This window comes from Aphanomyces astaci, assembly GCF_000520075.1.
Source record: "Aphanomyces astaci strain APO3 unplaced genomic scaffold supercont1.88, whole genome shotgun sequence".
NCBI classification, from domain to species: domain Eukaryota; phylum Oomycota; class Saprolegniomycetes; order Saprolegniales; family Verrucalvaceae; genus Aphanomyces; species Aphanomyces astaci.
Genome location: NW_009798351.1, coordinates 98,953 through 119,280, shown reverse-complemented (window position 1 = coordinate 119,280; position 20,328 = coordinate 98,953). Strand labels below are relative to the sequence as shown.

At 51.2% G+C, this 20,328-nt stretch overlaps 11 protein-coding genes across 14 annotated transcripts; 6 read left to right on the top strand and 5 right to left on the bottom strand.

Annotated features, from left to right (window-relative positions):
• The first annotated feature begins 626 nt into the window (after positions 1-626).
• On the top strand, positions 627-2,045 carry H257_16564 (hypothetical protein). Of its 4 annotated transcripts, XM_009845030.1 has the most exons (4): positions 627-1,197; positions 1,253-1,431; positions 1,502-1,653; positions 1,723-2,045. In XM_009845030.1, the coding sequence occupies exons 1-4, from the start codon at positions 683-685 to the stop codon at positions 2,011-2,013; spliced, it is 1,137 nt and encodes a 378-aa protein (XP_009843332.1). In that variant the 5' UTR covers positions 627-682; the 3' UTR covers positions 2,014-2,045. The 4 variants fall into 4 exon arrangements, with proteins under 4 accessions (XP_009843332.1, XP_009843329.1, XP_009843331.1 ...); XM_009845027.1 differs by having other exon boundaries at positions 1,502-2,045; XM_009845029.1 differs by having other exon boundaries at positions 1,253-1,653.
• A 104-nt stretch (positions 2,046-2,149) lies between these two features.
• Positions 2,150-3,468, top strand: H257_16563 (uracil phosphoribosyltransferase). The gene is made up of 4 exons (XM_009845026.1): positions 2,150-2,701; positions 2,745-2,923; positions 2,981-3,132; positions 3,200-3,468. Exons 1-4 carry the CDS (start codon positions 2,187-2,189, stop codon positions 3,401-3,403), a joined length of 1,050 nt encoding a protein of 349 aa, XP_009843328.1. The 5' UTR covers positions 2,150-2,186; the 3' UTR covers positions 3,404-3,468.
• A 318-nt stretch (positions 3,469-3,786) lies between these two features.
• On the top strand, positions 3,787-8,116 carry H257_16562 (hypothetical protein; the record flags this gene model as incomplete). Its single annotated transcript, XM_009845025.1, has 9 exons — positions 3,787-4,152; positions 4,202-4,328; positions 4,692-4,750; positions 4,833-6,457; positions 6,899-6,911; positions 7,027-7,108; positions 7,160-7,634; positions 7,692-7,860; positions 7,919-8,116. The coding sequence occupies 9 exons, from the start codon at positions 3,787-3,789 to the stop codon at positions 8,114-8,116; spliced, it is 3,114 nt and encodes a 1,037-aa protein (XP_009843327.1).
• A 122-nt stretch (positions 8,117-8,238) lies between these two features.
• On the top strand, positions 8,239-9,038 carry H257_16561 (hypothetical protein; the record flags this gene model as incomplete). Its single annotated transcript, XM_009845024.1, has 3 exons — positions 8,239-8,289; positions 8,347-8,846; positions 8,915-9,038. The coding sequence occupies 3 exons, from the start codon at positions 8,239-8,241 to the stop codon at positions 9,036-9,038; spliced, it is 675 nt and encodes a 224-aa protein (XP_009843326.1).
• A 168-nt stretch (positions 9,039-9,206) lies between these two features.
• Positions 9,207-10,299, bottom strand: H257_16560 (hypothetical protein). The gene is made up of 4 exons (XM_009845023.1): positions 10,197-10,299; positions 9,813-10,132; positions 9,542-9,763; positions 9,207-9,487 (listed from the first exon to the last, which is right to left on the bottom strand). The coding sequence occupies exons 2-4, from the start codon at positions 10,119-10,121 to the stop codon at positions 9,308-9,310; spliced, it is 711 nt and encodes a 236-aa protein (XP_009843325.1). The 5' UTR covers positions 10,122-10,132; positions 10,197-10,299; the 3' UTR covers positions 9,207-9,307.
• An 80-nt stretch (positions 10,300-10,379) lies between these two features.
• On the top strand, positions 10,380-11,787 carry H257_16559 (hypothetical protein). The gene is made up of 8 exons (XM_009845022.1): positions 10,380-10,471; positions 10,528-10,607; positions 10,676-10,843; positions 10,884-10,943; positions 11,017-11,021; positions 11,077-11,195; positions 11,256-11,333; positions 11,379-11,787. Exons 1-8 carry the CDS (start codon positions 10,394-10,396, stop codon positions 11,757-11,759), a joined length of 969 nt encoding a protein of 322 aa, XP_009843324.1. The 5' UTR covers positions 10,380-10,393; the 3' UTR covers positions 11,760-11,787.
• Positions 11,788-12,848: 1,061 nt separating this feature from the next.
• On the bottom strand, positions 12,849-13,244 carry H257_16558 (hypothetical protein; the record flags this gene model as incomplete). The annotated part of the gene is made up of 3 exons (XM_009845021.1): positions 12,849-12,929; positions 13,006-13,077; positions 13,215-13,244. 3 exons carry the CDS (start codon positions 13,242-13,244, stop codon positions 12,849-12,851), a joined length of 183 nt encoding a protein of 60 aa, XP_009843323.1.
• A 701-nt stretch (positions 13,245-13,945) lies between these two features.
• On the top strand, positions 13,946-14,152 carry H257_16557 (hypothetical protein; the record flags this gene model as incomplete). The annotated part of the gene is made up of 1 exon (XM_009845020.1): positions 13,946-14,152. One exon carries the CDS (start codon positions 13,946-13,948, stop codon positions 14,150-14,152), a length of 207 nt encoding a protein of 68 aa, XP_009843322.1.
• Positions 14,153-14,205: 53 nt separating this feature from the next.
• Positions 14,206-14,916, bottom strand: H257_16556 (hypothetical protein; the record flags this gene model as incomplete). The annotated part of the gene is made up of 1 exon (XM_009845019.1): positions 14,206-14,916. One exon carries the CDS (start codon positions 14,914-14,916, stop codon positions 14,206-14,208), a length of 711 nt encoding a protein of 236 aa, XP_009843321.1.
• An 8-nt stretch (positions 14,917-14,924) lies between these two features.
• On the bottom strand, positions 14,925-15,488 carry H257_16555 (hypothetical protein; the record flags this gene model as incomplete). The annotated part of the gene is made up of 1 exon (XM_009845018.1): positions 14,925-15,488. The coding sequence occupies one exon, from the start codon at positions 15,486-15,488 to the stop codon at positions 14,925-14,927; it is 564 nt and encodes a 187-aa protein (XP_009843320.1).
• A 41-nt stretch (positions 15,489-15,529) lies between these two features.
• Positions 15,530-15,853, bottom strand: H257_16554 (hypothetical protein; the record flags this gene model as incomplete). The annotated part of the gene is made up of 1 exon (XM_009845017.1): positions 15,530-15,853. One exon carries the CDS (start codon positions 15,851-15,853, stop codon positions 15,530-15,532), a length of 324 nt encoding a protein of 107 aa, XP_009843319.1.
• Positions 15,854-20,328: the final 4,475 nt, after the last annotated feature.

The window sequence follows — 20,328 nt, the reverse complement described above, 5'->3', positions numbered from 1 at the left end:
CTTGAAGATATATTTAATTGAAAAAGAAATACAATTTATACTGTTTTAAAATCATACAATTTCAAAATTATTTATGGAATTCGCAAGGTGGTTCACCTTGCGCAGCATACAAAATTGCCTATTTCACCTTGTTTTTCTGTTTACAGTTAATGAGCTTCAGATTTTCGCGCCATGGTGCTCGCGCCTTCGCTACTGTTCTGATAATTGATTCTCTTTGAATTTATTCTGTGTGCGATAATGGGTTACAAAAGTATTTCAGTATTAGAGTAAGTTGAACTTGATTTTGATTGGCTCGTGCACCCTGTCCATAAATTGGCGCATGTCCATAAATTGACTCGTTACGTTACCAATGTCCAACGGAATCGCGGGCTTTTTAAAGTCTACGAGCTGATTGGGTATACTATAAACCTGTGTCCAATCCGATTCGAGCAAGAATTGGAATATTTTCTAAATCGGCTTTGATTCGCCAAAATAATGACCAATCCAGCAATATGAATTGTAATTTGATCCAATCAAATAAGAGTCTATTTGAGCAAAACGTGGTCAGCTTATAAACCCCATACACGTCATACGTTAAACGGGTCGTTAAGCGATGGGATTGGCTAGCTAATTGCGTTTTTATTCCACACAGGTGATTTCACGCTCCGAGAAAAACCAAGTCGGTGGCTTGAAGGCGACAAACATGGCGGACACCCGGCGGGAATATGGAGACGAGATCATGGAGGACGCGGACGGGGGGATCGCCCGCGGGAAGACAGGACGACCCCCCGCGGCAGTTCGAGTGCATTACGACGAGACGGGCCGGATGAAGAATGCGTCCACGGCACTCCTCGTGTGTAAGTTCTGCCACAAGGAAGTTGCGGGTCGCGCTGTGTCACTCGAAGGTCACTTGAAGAAGTGCCCGAACGCACCGGAAGAGGTGCGGCCGCCCAAGATCGACAAGAAGGAGCGCATGCCAGGACACTTGTCGTCGTCACATGCGTCGTCGATGGTCATGGCCATGTCCACAGCCGGGGCATTGAAGGCCGAGACGAAGCACGCGATGAAGAAACTGTGTACGGTGACGTCGTCGATGGAGAGCAAGTTCAAGAATCTGGTTGTGCCCAAACTCAACTCGATCCAGTCCTTGCATCTAATGATGCGCGACAAGCGAAGCACCCATCTCCAGTTCAAGCAACATGCCGATCGTCTTATGCGGTATGCCTTGGTGTCGTGCAGGTGAATCAACAATCTTGTTATCGAAATCATGTAGACTATTGGCCGAGGAAGCGTTGGCAACATGTGCGATGGAGTTTGCGACCGTGTGGACCCCCAACGGCGTCGAGTACTCGGGGATGCGACCCAACAGCAACGTGTGTGCGGTGCCGATCGAGCGATCGGGGGACAGTTTGCTCGAGCAAGTTCTGCAATGCGACCCCGCCGTTTCCGTTGGTAACGTGATATACACCAACCGCAGTATGCTTAGTTGTTGTCTTTACCCTTATTTGTCTGGTCGTTCTAGGCAAACTCTTGATCGAACAAGACGAATCGTCGCCTGAAAAGAGTCCCGTCCTGTTCTATTCGAAGCTTCCGCCACGCATTCCCTCCTTTGACCGTGTGTTGCTGTTGGAACCGACCCTCGCGACGGGTTGTGCCGCTGTTGTCGCTATTCGGGTATGGCATTAAGCTTAGACGAAGAGTCGTTCTATCCATATTGGACAGGTCATCTGAACGGTACCGTAGTTGCTGTTAGACGCGGGCGTGGACGAGCGCAACATTGTCCTCGTGAGTGTCGTGGCATGTCCCGTGGGCCTCACGGCGGTGTTTCAACTGTACCCGGAGGTGAAGATCATTGCGACCGCGATCGACCCCGAACTGAACAGCACCATGGACACGTCGCCGGGGCTAGGGGACTTTGGCGACCGGTACTTCAACACAATGCAAGGGCACAAGCCGCATGTCGGCCACGTCCTGTCGTCGGTGCGGCATCCGCTCGGCGGCAACGTCCTCGTCGACGAGTACTCGATAGTGTAATAATGTGGGGTTGTTTGGATTTTGAATTTGCGCGCGGGGATTTCGTGGAAAAAACCGCATTTACCGGAAACGCGCTGAACGTTGAATTCCCAGGTGTTTTGATCTGATTGGTCAAAAAGCGAGTTTAAGTCCCCGCCGTTGGTTTGCCGTCCTTTAAAACAACTTAAAGCGCCATGGCCGAGTCTCAGCTCCAAAAACTCAAATATGGCGACGAGCTGATGGAGGCAGCCGAGCAGATCGCGCGCGGCAAGACGGGACGACCGCCAGCTGCTGTCCGCATCTACTTTGAGGAGACGGGCAAGATGAAGAATGCATCCACGACCCTCCTCTTGTGCAAGTTCTGTCACAAGGAGATCGCCGGTCGCGCCATCTCCCTCGAAGGCCACTTGAAGAAGTGTCCGAACGCACCCGAGGAAGCGCGGCCGCCGAAAGGAGCCAAGAAAGAGAAAGTGCCGCGTTCGGCGTCCGACATGGCATTCGGCGGGGGCCATGGGAATGGTAATGGGGGTGTCAAAGGCGAACACAAACACTCGATGAAGAAACTGTGCACCGTCACGACGTCCATGGAGGGTAAGTTCCGCAACCTCCTCGTGCCCAAGCTGGCGGCGATTCAGTCGCTCCATTTGATGCTGCGTGACAAGCGAAGCTCACATTTGCAGTTCAAGCACCACGCCGACCGACTCATGCGGTAAGGTTCTACCGACGATCCGTGTATTCATCCATTCATGCAGGATCATGGCCGAGGAAGCGTTGGCCGTGTGCGCCGTGGAATTCGCAACGGTGTGGACTCCCAACGGCATGGAATACTCTGGCATGCGACCGAACAACAATCTCTGCGCGGTTTCGATCCAGCGATCGGGCGACTGTTTGCTGGAACAGGTGTTGCAATGCGATCCGTCCGTGTCTGTCGGTACGATCCTCCGTCCCCTCGTCTTCCACATGGACATGCTCATCGTTGTTTCGTCAGGTAAACTGCTCATCCAACGCGACGAAACCTCTGCGGAAAAGACCCCCATCTTGTTCTATTCCAAGTTGCCGCCGCGACTCCCAACGTTTGACCGCGTGTTGCTTCTCGACCCCATGTTGGCTACGGGAGGCAGCGCCATGATGGCCATCCAGGTACGTATATATCCCATTATCGAACCCCCCCATCAACGTGACACGCATGTGTGTGTGTTTGTCGTAGTTGCTCCGGAACGCCGGGGTCGACGAAGCCAACATCGTGCTGGTCAACGTCGTGTCGTGTCCTGTCGGCCTCTCGTACATCTTCGACACGTTTCCGTCCATCAAGATCCTCACGTCTGCCATCGACCCCGACCTGAACGCCAACAAGTCGGTGCTGCCAGGCCTTGGTAGTTTTGGTGACCGCTACTACAACACGACCAACTAACTGGCTCGTACACATTCGAGTATATATATATATATATATATATATATAACTATGGCCGCCGTGAAAACAATTGCAATTCTATCAATAATCAATCACACACAGTATATTATTGTCAAATTGACCTAATCGATTAAAGAACCGCCTGAGCCAATCAAATCACGTCATGTCAAATTTCTGCCAATCCAAACGTTTGACCCCTCCGCATTGGGCAAAACTATTTATATACTCATCATTGTATAGTATAGTGTGTACAAGATTAAATAATATCAAACTCTACCAAATTTGGGTGAATATATATATCACTTTCTTCGTATGCTTGCCGTTTTTGGCGGTTACATGTATCATCCATCTTGCGTCGTTGAGGCAGCAGCATTCCATCTTCCATGGAGCGACCGCCGTCCTTGTATCGACCCGCCCGCAATTCGACTTATAACTTTGTCTCTCCTCGCACACCATCGCGTTCGTCCCCACGACACACATATGATGACACTGGGATATCTGCGACAGTGTTGGACGCGATCGTCGCCGGCGTCCTCGAAGCATGGGCCATTCGATTGGGCCAAGAAGAGTCGTCGTCTTTTTCACTCGACCCTGCTTCTTCTGGCCATGAGGCAGTAGGAAGTCCGACTGTCGCTGACCGCGTGCGCAAGTTGTGGCAGGCGGTGGTGCGGCAGTCTCATGACGTGGCGAGTCCTCATGCCTTGCCCAACCCAATCTGCACGGCCATTTGCGTCGAGATCCTCGTCGAGGTACAGTCGACGGTTGGACGTCGTCTTCGCAGGGATGACTTGGACATAGGTCTTGCATGTGGTGCTGCCACGTCATTCTGGCCTCGCCGAGGTCCTCATTGGCGGACTCGTTCATTCGATTTATGCTACGTACGACCCGTCCAAGTCGTACTACGCCAACAACATGTATGCCCATGGTACGTACGCTCTGGTGGTTACCTCGTTGTCAGTTATACTACTACTACTAGATGAGAGATTCTTACCTTGGACGAATATCCATAAATAATATATATATATATATATATTGAGGATTCTGTACGAATTTCCAGACCCCGTCGAATCGAATCACGAATCGACGCAATTGGCTAATCCTTTTTTAGTGGATGATTTGATTGGCTCTTGCAGAAAGGACTAGTACATTCAACCAATCACAACTCCGGCATGATTATATGAATTAGACAAACAACCACTCTGAATTTTGAACGTTTCTAGCGAATTTACAATATATATTATGTATATGTAGCTGCTGCACCTTATTACACTATATGTAACATATATAGCCGGCCAAGACAAGTCGACGGTGTCTGTAGTTCAAGCCACAGTGCGGATGATTTACACTGTACGACGACGAATATGATGGCGATAGAATCAAGCGCCATATATGTACGGGTTGGTTGGCTAACGTTCGTTGCTTATGGTAGCTGTATAGCCAACTAGACCCATCTACGCAGCGCTCGGTGGCGACGGATCTCGTCAAGCCCCAAGTAAGCACCGACATGCTGGGCGATCTGTGGGACGTGCTCATGGGCACGCTGCCGACGCGGGACGAGGCGGCGGGGCACATGGCGCTGCTCTCTCGATGCTTTTCGTCGCTCCGTCGACATGAAAAGTGCCAACTCCTGCCGCAGCTCGCGTCGTCGTTCATTCCACGGCGCGTCGAGGAATTCCTTCCGCCGACGAATTCCCATCAAGATCCAGACGACACGTTCGACGTCACACCGACTGCTTCTTCTCCGACGACGACGGGTACCCATCACACACAACCTCCTCCACTCTGTCGCAGAAGCCAGCGCGGGTCGAACATTTTCAATCCCCGCGAATATCGGAAAGCATCGTCGAGGCTGGGCAAGTCTTCGCTGGTACGAGGAAGCCATCAACTCATGGTGCAACGCAAACCGTCCGAGGTGCGAAAGGGGGGCACGGCGCTGGGGGTAGCCGCCTTTCGCCGCAAGTCCACGCGGGTGCACGACGTCGTCCTCCCGCCAGACCAGCTGCACGGAATCTTACCGCTTGTGGGGTATCATCACCACCACCACCCACGGCAGAGCACGGCGCCGCCACCTCTAATGACCAAACCTTCGTTGCTGGTCCAGTACGAAGACGAGCCCGACACGTCGGCCGAGTTGCTTGAGTTTCTTGACGAGTTGGCGGACGATTTGAAAGAGATCTACGCGTTGCTGCGGGTGGGGGAGTACCGTAGCCAGCAGAGCGGGATGCACGACTTGGCGCAACTGCTGACGACGCGGCTGCATGTGACGCTGGATGACGACGGGATGAGCGACCCCAAGGACAAGGAGCGGACGGCCGTGACGACCATCGTCCAGATGCTCAAGGCCCATCCGTCGGCGCTTGGGAGTGTGTTGAAGCACGTGCCTGACTTGGTTGTCGACACGTTGCGGGTACAGCAAGGGATCCTCAAGTATGTCATGGTGCATTGTTCGTGGGTGGTCGGGCAGTTTCTCAAGCTAGACGAGGTTGCAGCGGACACGTGGCAGGCTATCGTGAAGGCGCAGTCTGAGAAACAACTGACGCTGCTGTGGTCCACAGATCAGGACGCGGGGACCGAGGAGGAGGAGGTGGTCGTGTCACCCGTCGAGGCGGCGTACCAGTGGCTGCAATCGCATGTAACTGACACGGCCAAAGTGCTGCTGCTCAACCACGACATGGCCAAGCATATCTTTGCCGCCATGGAGCGCGAGGTGGAGCTGGCGGCCAAGGGGGCGACCAACAAGGGGCTGCGCCTCAAGATGCTGCTCACAGAACTGGACGACTTGCCCACGTTTCAAGCGCACACCCACTTGGCGACCCAGAAAGGATTCGAGATGGCGATGAAGCACGACATGAAGGGCATGGTGACGTTGCTCACGATCATCTTGTCCAACAACACCCATCTGAAGGACCTGGTCACGTCCAACGTCGAAGTCATCGCGGCGCTGGCCATGCACAACAAACATGCGCTCATCAACCTGCTCAATTCGGACCTCGTGACGTGGAAACCGTTCTTCATGCAGGCGATGACTCAACACGCGTTTCTTCTCACCGACTGGTATTCTTATTTTTGTCCATTTACCCAAAATTTGGACTTTTATGCTGATTCGCGAAAAATCCATCATCGATTGATTGGTATCACACTAAATGAAGTCACACACGAATTAAACGTTGATGTTGGTTTCCTGCAATCTGATTGGCTCGACTTCCTTTTACGCAAAATTTGGACTTTTGTGTTGATTCTTTGCCAAATCTATCGATCGATTCTTTGTCCTGACGTTTGTATGTAAAGATCGTCCAGTATCACACTAATTTCAGCCATACACTAATTCGGTGTTGTTTTGGTTGAAGAAGAGTGGATTTGATTTGCTACCTTGATTCGTGTTCTGGGTTTTGATTGGTCGATAAACGATTGTTTGCCGATTTGGAGCTAATTTCGAAAGATCAAAATACTGACTGTATCGCAGCAGACCCACGACAATTGTACTTATGTTTGTAGCTTGATGGCAAAGGTACGAACGATCACATCGGGAGCGAGCGAGCTTGGACAACGCCGTCTCGAATCCCCCCCGTTGTCATACTATCAGTTGTATATAGTACACGTTGTTTCAACGTGAGAGTTGGTAGACCAAACATTTGGGTGGTGGGGACCAGTTGATGGTCGCGTATCATTCGGTTTTGGACGGCGTGGCCGGGCGTTGGGTTACGGGTACGTTGTGTTGTACGATGTGTTCCAAATCATAGTGGAGCATGTGGGTAGATGACGCGGACCGGTCGTCGGGGGTGACGTTCAAGCCTCGCAGCCACTTTACCAGGGCGGTAAGTGTCCTTCGTATTGCAAATCGTCGCGGCAGCCGGGCGTCGTCGTCGGAAGGGACGGTCGAGGTCGTGCATGCAACGGACGGAAAGGACAAGCGGTCGATGGCGGGCTCGCCGTCTGTCAAACGAATGGCCAGCATGCGACAGCGGCAGATGCTGGATGGGGTGCCGCGTGCGTCGGTCGTCCCTGGCGTGTACCACATTCCTTGGATTTGGAAGACGTTCCTCATCGACGCCGCGTTGGAACGGCCAACGATGCAGCAGGATTCTTGGGGCCGACGGGAGCTGAAACGCTTCATATTGGACATCCTCATCGAAAAGATCAAGCTCGACGAGCTCGAGATTGATGAGGACGTCGTGAGCGACCTGTCCGTGTTTGTGTGCGATTATCTCACGACCAAGCTGCAAAATCGAAGGTATGTCATGCAACGTACACCTTTGAGTGGGCTATCATGGTGATTGCCGTCGTGTAGCTTGGTAAGCTTTCAACTGCAGCAGCTCGTGAATGGATTGCAAAAGCATATCGAAGATCCTCGGGTGTCGTTCTTTGCCGCCGCGTGCGGCGTCAAGCAACTGCTCCGACGGGGGGTGTTGCATTCATGCCTGCGTTCGTTGTCCCACTTGCTCTTTGGCGAGCTTCGGGTTTGATTGTGCACGCATATCGTCCACTCGTCTTGACAAGATTCTCAACGCATCCTAGATCTTCCGGCAAGACAAACGGCTGCAAGAACTCGTGGATGGATCATGCGTGGTGCCAGTGGCGGCTGTCGAGGCGGCAGCGCGGAGTGTCTTTGCGCAGTGCTTGTCTTCGGAAGAGATGGATGTCGTCGTGCATCAGATCGCATCCCTGCGGCGCTTCCCCGCCTCAGACATGTACTGTTCTTGGCGCGCGATTTGAAAAACTGCACAAATGACACACATTCGGATCAAGAGTGAATGTATTTGTAGAATTTTTAGAGAGTGAATGTATTTTGAGATCTTAGATCGAATGAGTTGAACCACGTCGACCTGGACGATGCTATGGCAGTGTACCTGCAGCAATGGCAACAGATCGAAGGGCATATGGACGAGGTAGGCATGGAGTCCTCTACTTACACCACCCACAGCTGATCGTTCATGTGATGGTAGCAATTCATCCTTGCGTTCAACCGCTTCCGAGGTGCGAACCAAGACTTCGTGGGAATTGACCAGTTTGTCAAGATCGTGACGACTGTGACGCGGCATGGCGTCAGTGTACGGGACTGCCGCCTCATCTTCTACGACACGGGCAAGGAAATGATCGACCTCAACACGATCCTTCGACTCATGCAAGAGTACGACCTGCGCATCTCCCTCTCGCATCCCAAGGTCATGCTCGACGAAGCCGACTTTGACTGCATCCGGCAATGCCTGGGCGTATCCAGCGTCCTGTCCTTCGAAGACGAATTCAAGCAGCTCGTGGCATGTTGGACTGAGGTGAAACCGAAGATTGACAAGCAGATGGCGTCGTTGCATCAGACCGATGAGACCAAACGAGACCTGGCATACCATCTCCAAGCGGTGGAGGACTCCCTCGCGTACCTTCGGTCGGGCATCGACACACCATCCATGAACTCTACGTGGGAAACCTTCCGCAGTTCCATCGCCAGGTACTTCCTCCATCCTTCCTGCACACGAGAGCTATCGTTATCATCATCCCTGTGTGTGTTGTGCGAAGTTTGCAAGCAGCTGTAAACGCCCAGCGGAGCTTCAGCATCCTGTACGTACAATGCCACGTGCGAAAATGGGTGTCCAAGCTCAAGCGGCGCAAGTCGGAGCGGCGATCGTTGATGCTTCAATGAGGCAATCCCGTCGCCACTGCAAGCAATGGTACTTCCCCCTTGCGACGAACACCTCTGCGATGACCAGTCAATGCTCATCCCCGCCAAAGAAAGCAACATGTGCCTCCCCCAACTTGAATCTTGATATTACCCCTTCTACTGTACCTACACCAACGTGGCGGCTTGAGATGCACCAACAACAATGGAATCGTGTTAAAGAGTAGATTCAGGCACTGAGGTGTGTATCTGACGAAGTCGTGCAAGAGAGGCGTCATGTTCGACTTGACGGCTTATTGCGCTTCAGCCAAGTAGTCCTTGACTTCGCTGGGGGTCAACACGCGGAACTTCTTGTCGGTGCCGATCACGCCCACTTCAATGTTATGTTCGTTCATTTCGCCTTCAAAGCCATCGCGCATCGTCAACAGGGCCGTGTTGATCGCGTCTTCCAATTCAATGTCGTCCGCGTATCTCTACTCGAAAAAGTCACTCGTGAGGATTCGAAGACAAGCATGGAGGGAGCGTACTCGTTCGAGGAACGTCTTCTTCGTGACCGAGTCCTTGCCGATCGCCGTGGCTTTCCAGCCAAAGTACGATCCAGATGGATCAATTTGGTACAACTGAGGGCCTTCGTCGTCGTACCCGGCATACAACAGCGACACTCCAAACGGACGCACGCCACCCGACTGCGTGAATTCTTGCATGATCGCCGCGATGTCTCGCACCAAGATGGACGCAGGAGAGTTCTCCTACAAGAGATCATATGTCACATGCGTACATACACGACGAGGGGTTTACCTTGTACTTGAGGAAGTACGCCTGGGCCTTCTTGCGCGCCTTTCGCACAAGGACGCGGTAGTCCGGGCCGAGACCGCTGTAGATGACCCCCGCGCTCGAATGAAGAGTTTCAATCTTCTTGTACGCCTTTTCGTCGACCAAGATCGTCGGTAGCTTCTTCTCGGTGACGATCACCACGCCGTTCTTGCAGCGAATGCCGAGGGTAGCATGGCCGCCGTTGTTGACTGCGTTAAGGGCATATTCGATCTGAAGAAGCTTCCCCGACGGGTTGAACGTCGTCAAACTGAACGAGTATGCTGAGTCCGCCATGTTCAATGATCCTACGCATCAGCAACACCATCATGCATGAGGGTTCCCGCATCATCAGCATCACTCCTCGCGTACCTCAAATCCTGAATTGGGATAGCTGAAGAAGATATCCTCGTCAAACCGAATACTCGTTTCCAGAGGTATTCAATTTGAACCCCTCACCGCCGCGCTGCTTCTATCGAGGGAAATGCTTCTTGTATCAAGGTCACATTCAACCTCTTGTATCAAGGGAAATGTACCTGAATCGAGAATTATTATCCGGACACAACGATATGCTGCTGCAATATGCCCGCGGCGCGCTGCGCGGTGTGTGGAACTGGTTCTTTGAGACCCCCAACTGCCTCTTCCAGGTAGACTCGATGGCGAGTGAGCTGCATGAGAAGACGACCTTCCTTCTATTGTGTAGCTGTTGTATGTATCCTTGCTCGTATCATGCTACTACTGCCTTGTCACCGAAGTGTGGCCTTCCGTTGGCATTGTGGACAAGTATGTAACTCTATGTACACGTAATGTAGTGTACATACAACGACCTGTGTACAATGAAACTGACGTAGACTCATGTCGGCTGTATTCGGCGTCCTGGCATTGGAGCTGTTCGTCGTCGTGTCATTCATTGATCCAGGCCGCATCACGCGCGACAACGTGAACCACTTCAAGCGGTATCCGTCCCATAATGTGCTCTATCCTGCGGGCAAGACATGCTCCACGTGCCACACTCTCAAGTAGGTCTCCCTCCCATTTCCTCGTCTAACGTCGCCACAGGATTCCTCGGTCCAAGCACTGCCGCGTATGCAACCACTGCGTCGCCCGCTTTGACCACCAGTATGACACACACGACTCCATGCGGCATACATCCATTTCAGTAATACCATGTCATTCTCATGTGTTGCTGTAGCTGCAGTACGACTCCTCCAGCCAAACATGTCCTTGGTTTGAACGATCCATCCTATCGTAGTTTGGGTCAACACATGCGTGGCAGTCCACAACTACGGAGCGTTCTTTGGCTTTCTGGTCGTGAATACGATGGGTGCGGCGCATTTGCTGTACTTGACCATGCGCAGTTTTGTGTTGAAAGTAAGAGCGAAAGGCTGCATTTTGCATGTTACACTTGAGGCATCATGGTACGTACTGTAGGTCGACGCTGTCCTTGGTCCATCGTCGTCGGCGCGGTCTGTGGACGATGTCAAGCAGCTCCTCACAGAACTCCTTTCCGTAGGCTAAGTTTTCCCTGCTTCATTAGGCGATCATACATCGTAGGTGAAGCCAGGACTTACCTTTGTCGCTTCTATGAGTGCCATGGTGTGGTTCCTCGTCAGCTGCTTGATGGGGTGCCAGCTCAGCCGGGTGTATCGCAACTGCACGACCAACGAACATTTCAAACGACAAGACCTCCATGCTTCCCTGTGTTTGTCTGCTGGTGATGACAATAATGGACGAGATAGCGATGCCCACCGTCCCATTCACCTGGACCTGGCGTGGGGAGTCCTCGACCTTCCATCCCCCCCTTCTCCATCTCGTCCTTTTCGGCGCGCCGCGCCTAAACTGTCGGCTGAAGCTATTGACTGGAATCCGTACGATGTTGGGCTTGTAAACAATATGCGAGATGCGCTGTATCCGTCGTCGATAAAGCTAGACTAAACTGTTAAAACTGTTGTCGATATACCATGTTTGTTGATGTGGGGGAAGTATGTTTGTACATATAATAACGTTATGTGTTGTTTGGATTGCAAACTAATACGTAACGTTAGTACTAGTAATAGTCCTACTAAACCTAATACTCCAGGACGAATCCAACCGGGATCGAACTCGGGACGAGTTGCTCGCAGCTATATTGCGTACTGTACAAGTATTACATGTAATCACCACAGCCGGGAGACCAAGTAGGTAGCATGTCTCGGATAACTGGGCGCTTAACGTAGCTTAACGCACACAGAACTAAGAAACGACGCCGATGTGTCGTTGTTTTGATCCTCATCGTCTCCCCATAGAATCCTAGACAGATGCCGATCTTCAGGGATCTAGGTCCGAGTCGACGCCGTCGAATGCGTCAGACAGCATCCGTGGTATACGTATAGTCAAAGCACATATTTTATCTCGATTGCCAAGCGAAACGTTGCTTGCAAGGACAACTCCCATTGCGTGAGCACCATCGCTGGGCAAAGTGATTTCCCGCCGTGGATGAGCATCCGAATAATATTTACTTATACGGATATTTGTGAGCAGAACGCCAACGCATTCGTACAAAACAATTATGATATTCCGTTCGAACTGCATTTGACACAAAAAGCATGGTTCGGAGCAGAACGCGACCGCGAACGGACACTTGCAAAACCTCTCTATTGACTTTTCACATCAGAACCTAGGGGAAGCGTGGGTAGTTGAGGGCAAAATGCACAATGAATTAACTGAGGATCTACTGAGAGCTCCTTAGTCCTCATCTGATATCTTCTTCGTCTACTTCACTACTTCTACGCTGATATGCACTTTTGTAGACAATGGATGCAGGTGCGGTTGAGACCTTAGGGGACTTCACTAGGCTAGCAATTCTAAGCCATACATGCCCTTGAGCCACATCCCCAGGCAATCATTAGCTAGGGTGCGTCATGGACCAGGCACCTAGGAGGTGGGTGCGGGCAAGGTAGTGGCAAGGCGTCACCCCCACCTGCCATATCGCTACATTCTCTCCCTGACGTCTTGCTACACCTTGAAACACCTCGACTCCAAGTCTTAAACAAGCTGCTTGAAGTGAAAAACATGCTTGATGTCCTTCATCAGCTCCCGCGCGGCTTCGCTTTCGAGCAGTCCATGCTACTTGACCAATTAGTACAACTTGCGATTTAACTGGCGCTTCTGGAGCAGTTTCTCGGTATTGTACATTTCTTACGTCCGTGGATTCGTCGAGAACAACAGGAGTAGCTTTCGGGATCAGCCGGTATGCAAACTTGGCTTCGTCAGGCTGGTAGTGTGGTAGTGTTTAAGTTGATCAACGTTGAACACGTCATACACACGTAACATCGAGCCAGGCAACTTATGGCGCATGGGGTTGTTATTGATGGCTTAGACTATCTCAATCGGACCGATAAATCATGGAACCAGCTTGGTACGCTCGGCCTTGTCGAGCATCTGGGCATGCCTTAAAGACAGGTTGCGAGTCGTTAACAGCAATTGATCGCCTTACTTGAAGGTCACATTCAAGCGGCGCTTGTCATAATGCTCATTCTGACGTTTCTGGGCCTTTGCCAAGAATTTTGCGGAACATCGCAAGGAAGTTATTCGAATGGCTCACGAGAATTTGATGAAGGAACATCGCATGGAAGTCATTCTTGGACAAGGAGCCGCTCACGGCAGGGTTGCGCAACTTGCTCTCTGTGTCGACTTCGAACGGCGTGAGCCGGTTGATGCTTGGACTAATCCTTGGTGGGCATACTCGATCTTTGGCAAATGATCGACTCATTCTTGTCCTAGATAAGACACTTGACATCTGAGCGCATCTTCGATAGTTCGATTCTGACGCTTAGTCGCTCCATCGGCTTGAGCTCTGCCGGCGGTGTTATGGCTTGGTGGATACCTGTAATCTCCATGAGGGACTCCCAAAACATGCTGGTAAACTCAGGCCTCCTAAAATTGTCGCTTACGACAAATTAAACAGATTAGCTTATTTTGTCGTCCTCGCCAGTATTAGTTTGTCGTCTTACACATAAACGCAGTTTAAGGAGGCAAACAAGTCCATTTTATGGCGCAAAAGACGTCGTCGTGATGTTTATAGTACCGGCATCACCGCTTTCTGTTTGGCCTGGAAGATACCTTCCAGGGACAGATGCATCATGTCCGTGCGATTCTCATCCATCTCCCATTTGAGGATGGAGAAATCGCTCTCGACAGCGACGGTGTTGGCGAAGACGGTGGCCAGGCCGCCACTGAAGGCGCACAGGTGGTTGAACTTCCCAGGACAGATACCCCAGGCGTCGTCGAACGTCGTGTTCTCGTTGTGCGAGTCGATGGCTGCGCGCAGAATCTCGTCGTCGTGGTAATACTTCAACAGTGCGGGGATGGTGTACTTGGCAATCTGGCGGACGACAACGACTTACTCGCCCGGGTTCAGCTCATCGTAGCACTTCGTGGCGAATGACCCTTGGTCGTGGATGTGTGCGACGATCGAGTCGACAGGGATGCGCATGGACTCGTACACGACGTCGTCGTCGTCGTCGATGGACTCACCCTGTTCGACGATCGCGACGTCGAGCATGGCCGCCAGCGTGCCGACCAGCGCATTGATGTGCGATTCCTGTTGTGCGATGAGCAGCGACCGGCTCTGCAGAATGGTGATCGTGACGTTGATGGCATCGATGATCGGGGCAATGCTGAACGTCACGAGCCACCACTCGTAGGTCGGCGCGTTGTCTGGACGGTTCTCGACGCAGTATGCAATCAGCTGCCGGCGATGGCTCTTCAAGAACGTGAGCAGGCGGCCGAGGTGCGACCACCGGTTTGTCTGCTTGGGGCACTTGACGTTCATGCGCGTGGTTAGGTTGGCCTGCTGGCGTAGGAAGACTGAGAAGGACCAGGTGAACTTAATCCACGTGCCGTACGCTACGCACTCGGCGGCCTGCTTGACGATCAGGTCGATTTGGTGCGGTGCGCACCAAATCCGGAGCACTGGGTTCTCGGCGGTCGCTACGATGCGTGTGACGAGGCCGCGGTGACGACCCGTCATCGTGTTCTCGCCGTCGGACGACATGCCGATGAGCTTGGTGCGCCACGGCGGGTAGAGCGCATCAAGAAACTTGACGAGCATGTTGAAGATTATCTCGGCTGTGTGGCGGTCGTACATCGGAATGGCGACGAGTGGAGGTTGTAGAGCTTGTGGCCGAAGCAGACTCGCACGCGCAGGTCGAAGAAGGACTGGCCGCGATGCGTGCTGGAGTCACCGGCCAGCGACATCGCCCAAACCGACTCGTGGTCGAGTACGTCAGCGATGTGCTGCAGGCTGGTGCCGACGAGGACGCGGACGTACTGTCCGACAATGAGGTCATTGGCGCCTGTCAGCTTGGCAGTGTGAGTGCGAATCTTGGCGTACTGGATGGCGCTCGCGACTTGGCGGAACGACATGCCGATCCCGACAAAGTCCATGGCCAACTCGAAGCGCATCACGTTCTTGATGGTGATCGTGTATCGATCTGGATCGTCGTCGCTCCGCACGAACAGCTTCATCGTGTTGAGTTTCTGCTTGGCGATCTTGGCTGCCTTATTGGTTGCGGCGTTCTCATCCATGCTGTCGCTGTCGTGCTGATTGATGATGGCGTCGTTGCGGAAGAACATCTCCCCGATGATCACGTCCACGATGGTTGCTTTAACAGAGAACGTCATCTTGTCGGTGGACAGGTCTATATACCGGTGAAGCGTGTTGCTCACTTGAGTTGGCCATCAAATAATTTCTTCTTGTCCTCAATCGACGCCGCCTGGTACTCGGTCCAGGGTGAATTATGCTGACCCGAAAGATGGCTCTTGTATTTCGCCGCGGTGAACGGCGCGGTGTAGTAGTGAGTGCCCGATCGCGCTTTCCGCTTGCGGTTGTTGCTCGGCCCGACCTCGGCTGCGTCCCGGCCGACGTACTCATAGAACATGCAGCGGTACGTGACGACGCCGTTTCCGGTGGTGTTTATAAGCTCCACGGCGTACGTGAGCTTGTTGGAATCCTGAAAGGGTGTGTTCACCTTCTTATTGGGCGGCATGAGGTCTCTGGGAGTCGCTTTTGCTGTGTAAGGCCCGTGGAATCGCGTTTGTGCAATGTAAGAAGGCCGATCAGGGCTTCCTCTGCTGAATTATAAAAAACCTTAATTTGTCGTCCCTCCCAAACTTAATTTGTCGCTTTCTTGCGCTATTTATAGCAAAACGACAAATTTAGGAGGCCTGGGTAAACTTGGAGTCACGGTCGCTCATGATCTTTGCTGATACTCCTTGGTGGCGAAGAACATGTTCGAAGAATTCCTTCACCGTTTGGGGTGCGTCGACATCTGATCTCGTCGGGATGTACTTTGGCCGCTCGGAGAATACCACGACCAAAATGGCATCATGGCTTTTTTGAGTCCGTCCTTTCACTTGAAGGTTTCACCTTTCAGCGACTTTGTCCCTGGGTGTTTTGCGTATGCCTTCACAAAACGTTCGTTCGCTGTGGTGTCCATCTCGATGGTGCTAAAGGACACTCGCATCGACTGGTTCACTGTTAGGCATAGAGGCACTAGCACTCCTTTTTGCTGCCCCAACTCCTGCCCCCCAAATTGAGAGTCGACAATGACGGCGATGCCACGAGTCATGCAGGCGGAGATAACCGAGGCATGGAGAAGAAGTCGATTGATGCCCGCCGCGACTGAGGCACAGTAGATGATGCCACACGCGTGGATTGAGTGCTGGTGAACGGTGGAGGTGGCCTGTGGAAGCCGAGACAAGACATCAGCTACCACATTCAACTTGACCGGGCGATGATGGAAGGCAAAGTCGAAACAACTGAAAAGCTCAAGCCAACGCTTCAACTTGGGTCTAAGGACCAGCATTGTCATGAACCACTTGCTGCAGGAGTTGTCGGAGTATACATTGAACGGATTGCCATGCAGGTAATGGCGCAATTTGAACTCAATCGTGTACGTTCTGCCATGGGGAAAAATGTTCCTCCAGATACGAACGCCAGTATTCGCACAAGGTCCAAGGGCTCACGCATCGGCTCCACGTCCGTTGCTGCATCTGGTTCCAAGTTCGCAAAAAACAATCTGTTTTGGTTGGCACGACGAACTACATGGATACTACGGATAATGTATCCGTAGAAGGCAAAAGAAGGACTCCAACCGGGATCGAACTCGGGACGGATTGCTCGCAGCTATATTGTGTATTGACTTTTCACATCAGAACCCCTTGTGGCTTCAGCCGGTTAGTGATGAAATCGGCAGGGGTAGGGCTGGTACGGCTGCGCCACAAGGGGTTCTGGTAGGGTATGATAAATACTCAATAAAACCAACTTTTTGATGTTTTGACCAACATTCGCACGTCTGAAACCGCCACGACCGTTTCGTACTCAGGAATGCCATGATCCCAGCCAGACACGGTCAGTATGCGTCTGCAGGTTGCCTCAAGCGCACATAGAACCGAACGTTCGTGCATGTTGTCATGAAGATGACATTGACACAGTACTCTCTCTACCTGGGAGATATATTTGTATCCAGCAGAATATGGCACACGTCGAGTGTCCATCGCCACATACTGGGAAGTACAGAAAGCAACGCCCACCTTGTCTTCGACTATTGCGATAATTGCAATGTCTGATTGGCCACTGAAGTTCGAAGTTCGACAGTTATTTTAGCCTATCACAGTCACTTTGAAATTTTTTAATCGAATTGAGAGGTAATAAAATTTCACATCTCACATTGCAGGAAATTTGCAAAGCAAACACATTGTCACAATCAATTGTAGAGGTCATAAGTATTACAAGGAATATTGTAACATGAACTTCGAGTGGTACCGTAGTCAAGGAGTAAGCGTAAGCGTTCGGCGCGATAGCTCAAGTAGTAAAACGTGTTGGGCGTCTTGTGTTAGCCCCGGGTTCGATTCCCGGGCGCGGTGAACTTTTTTCAAAAAAAGATATTCGCTTTGAAAATATCCTAATATTCGTATACAATAAATAAACACAACGAATAATTTTATTGGTTTGCATTATGTTCAGGTGTTGGAATGGCCTTCTCGAAGCTTCGACGGATCAGGGTCTTCAGAGACCATATCCCACGCAGAGATGGCACGATGCACCATGGCCAGGCGCTTTTTCTGAGCGGTTAGTGAGTACGGATCTTCGTCGTCGCCAATAATCTGCTCCTCCAGGAGCCGCAAGTTGCGGAGGTTGCACTTGAAAGGCGCCATGACTCCCACGTCGAGCGGCTGGTACACGGACGTGGAGTTGGGGGGCAGAGGAGCGTACCGAATTCCTGGTACATGATCTTGTACGATGCCGCAGAGACGTGGCACTCGAAGTTGTCCATGAGAACAACGGATGGCTCTTCGATGCTCTTCCCTAGCACCCCCCGCAGGTACTGAGCCCAAACACGTCCATCCATCCAGGCCTTGGTTTGAACAGCGTAGTAGTGTTCGCTTGGAAAAGTTGGGAACTCCGAGGACTCGATCCGACCACCAGGTGTGCAATGCATGATGAACATCAGCGGCAGTTTCGTTCCGTCAGCCCGCACAGTCAGGACTGCCGTCATACGCATCGAGTGTTTCTCACCAGCGGAGATCTTGGAGCTTCCGCCACGAACTGCCCAGATGTAGCTGGGAGGTAAGTCGTAGTACATGCCAGTCTCATCCACGTTGAACACGCAGTCCTTAGAGTAGGAGGCATACTCGTGATGGAAGTCACCGGCGAATTCTGCAGTAACCTCAGCCAGCACGGTTTGCTTGAGCTTGTTCTTTGTGGGACGTTGACGGGAGAAGCCGTGGCGCTTGAAAAATCGCTGCAGTAGCTTGAGCAGTGAGTTGTAGGCAGCATCAGGCTTTTTAGTTGCGAGGTAGTTGAGCAACACTCCCTTTGGTTCACTTTACTGTTAATCCACGTAATCATCTGCGTGGTGGTCAAAGCACGTTCACTATCGCGAGCATGAGTTATGAATTCAACTAAACCTGGAGGGTCAGGGAATTCTTCGTAGCGGCCACCTGGCTCGAGCATATTGTTTTTCTTATTGCCGTCGTACGTCACTAGCTCGAAGCGCTGCGCCAGCCAGCTGCGAACGGTGCGCCGAGGGACTTTCAGTACTCTCGCCACCTCGCGACAGGACATAGACTCGAGGAGACCGATTGCTACAAGCTTGGTAGAAATCGGATATTGCGTACGCCGGCGCATGTTTGGTTGTGTGCGGTGATGTGTGGATTTTGACAACCACAGACGAATATTTTAATTTGAAAAGCGTGCGGGCGCGAAGTATTACAATTCCACCAATTAACGCGAGCATTTTGGTGTTTCATTTTGATTGGATAATTTGTTTTGTGACACACTAATATCTTCGGCGGGCGTTGCATTCTATACTTCCCAGTACAGGAACCTGCAATCCTGCATCTCGGCAACCCAACTCACGATGCACACACGACAGGCTCCAACCCCCACCGAATTCTTTTGTCTTGTAAGTTGCACCAGGGCAAGTGAAGACATCGAAACACCAAATGATCTCGTTGTCGAGCATTCAACGTGATATGCTTTACACCAGCGTTTCAGTGTTTTGCATTTTAGCAACATGATATTCTATCGGTAGTAAGACAAGCGTACGGAATTTTATCCGGAGTAACTGGAAATGGGTGATGGCCAAAATGATTACTAGTACGCAGCAACACCTTCGGTGTTGTTTCGAGGGAATAGCTCAAGCGCCTGCGGGACCGTCTGCGCAAGGATCTACAGTACCGGTAAACATATTACTTCACCGAATGATCTACTTTCCTTATTTACCCTCATCTCTACTTACTGTTAATTAGGATACTACAGTTATGACCTAATATCAATGGTCATGTCGTTTAGATGCTGTTGGATTACGCATGTACTGTACTATCACGGATTTAGAAATCCATACTAATAGTACTACGTAGTACTAGTGTAGTACTATTCTGTGCTTTTTTATAGTGTACATTTGAGGAAATTTGGCCTATCACGGCGACCCCTGGGCCAAATTGTGAATTTCGATTGGCTGCCGAAAGCTGGCGTTCGTTCTGTTATTTTAACAAAAGCGATTCGATCATAAATGACATACGTAGTACTACGTAGTAATATCAACCACTTAAATAATCACACCCTCCCTAATCTGATCAGCAGATTTTTCCGCCAATTAAATGGATGCAGTGTGTCATCTATAGCTTTTGATTGGTAGGTATCCACCAATAATATCGATGTATTTCGATGAAACACCTGGTTTTGCTTTGATTGGCTGAAAATATTTGTTTCGTGACTCTCATTGGTCAAACCAAATGTACCGGTACATAACTTGTATAAAACACACCCATCTGAGCCAAGCCAAATGTACATTATATTAAAGCACAGAGTAGTACTGTAGTCACTCTTAATAGTACAGTACAGTGAACTTGAAAAAAACTCGCAAGAGTTGTACGCGAAAAATAGTATTCATCTGACCTATGTCGAAGTAATGACGACAAGCGCAAATACTAAAGCAATTCAAAACCTTAGTCTATG

Excerpts from the sequence above, each read along its gene's own strand:
- H257_16560 (XM_009845023.1), bottom strand. The coding sequence starts at position 10,121 with ATGGCGGACTCAGCATACTCGTTCAGTTTGACGACGTTCAACCCGTCG. Across the intron at positions 9,764-9,812 it reads CGTACTTCCTCAAGTACAAG|GAGAACTCTCCTGCGTCCAT; the intron begins GTAAACCCCTCG and ends GATCTCTTGTAG. Across the intron at positions 9,488-9,541 it reads AGAAGACGTTCCTCGAACGA|AGATACGCGGACGACATTGA; the intron begins GTACGCTCCCTC and ends TTTTTCGAGTAG.
- H257_16559 (XM_009845022.1), top strand. The coding sequence starts at position 10,394 with ATGCTGCTGCAATATGCCCGCGGCGCGCTGCGCGGTGTGTGGAACTGG. Across the intron at positions 10,472-10,527 it reads CCCCCAACTGCCTCTTCCAG|CTGTTGTATGTATCCTTGCT; the intron begins GTAGACTCGATG and ends TCTATTGTGTAG. Across the intron at positions 10,844-10,883 it reads TCCACGTGCCACACTCTCAA|GATTCCTCGGTCCAAGCACT; the intron begins GTAGGTCTCCCT and ends ACGTCGCCACAG.
- H257_16563 (XM_009845026.1), top strand. The coding sequence starts at position 2,187 with ATGGCCGAGTCTCAGCTCCAAAAACTCAAATATGGCGACGAGCTGATG. Across the intron at positions 2,924-2,980 it reads CGATCCGTCCGTGTCTGTCG|GTAAACTGCTCATCCAACGC; the intron begins GTACGATCCTCC and ends TTGTTTCGTCAG. Across the intron at positions 3,133-3,199 it reads GCGCCATGATGGCCATCCAG|TTGCTCCGGAACGCCGGGGT; the intron begins GTACGTATATAT and ends TGTTTGTCGTAG.
- H257_16564 (XM_009845030.1), top strand. The coding sequence starts at position 683 with ATGGCGGACACCCGGCGGGAATATGGAGACGAGATCATGGAGGACGCG. Across the intron at positions 1,432-1,501 it reads CGACCCCGCCGTTTCCGTTG|GCAAACTCTTGATCGAACAA; the intron begins GTAACGTGATAT and ends TGGTCGTTCTAG. Across the intron at positions 1,654-1,722 it reads CCGCTGTTGTCGCTATTCGG|TTGCTGTTAGACGCGGGCGT; the intron begins GTATGGCATTAA and ends ACGGTACCGTAG.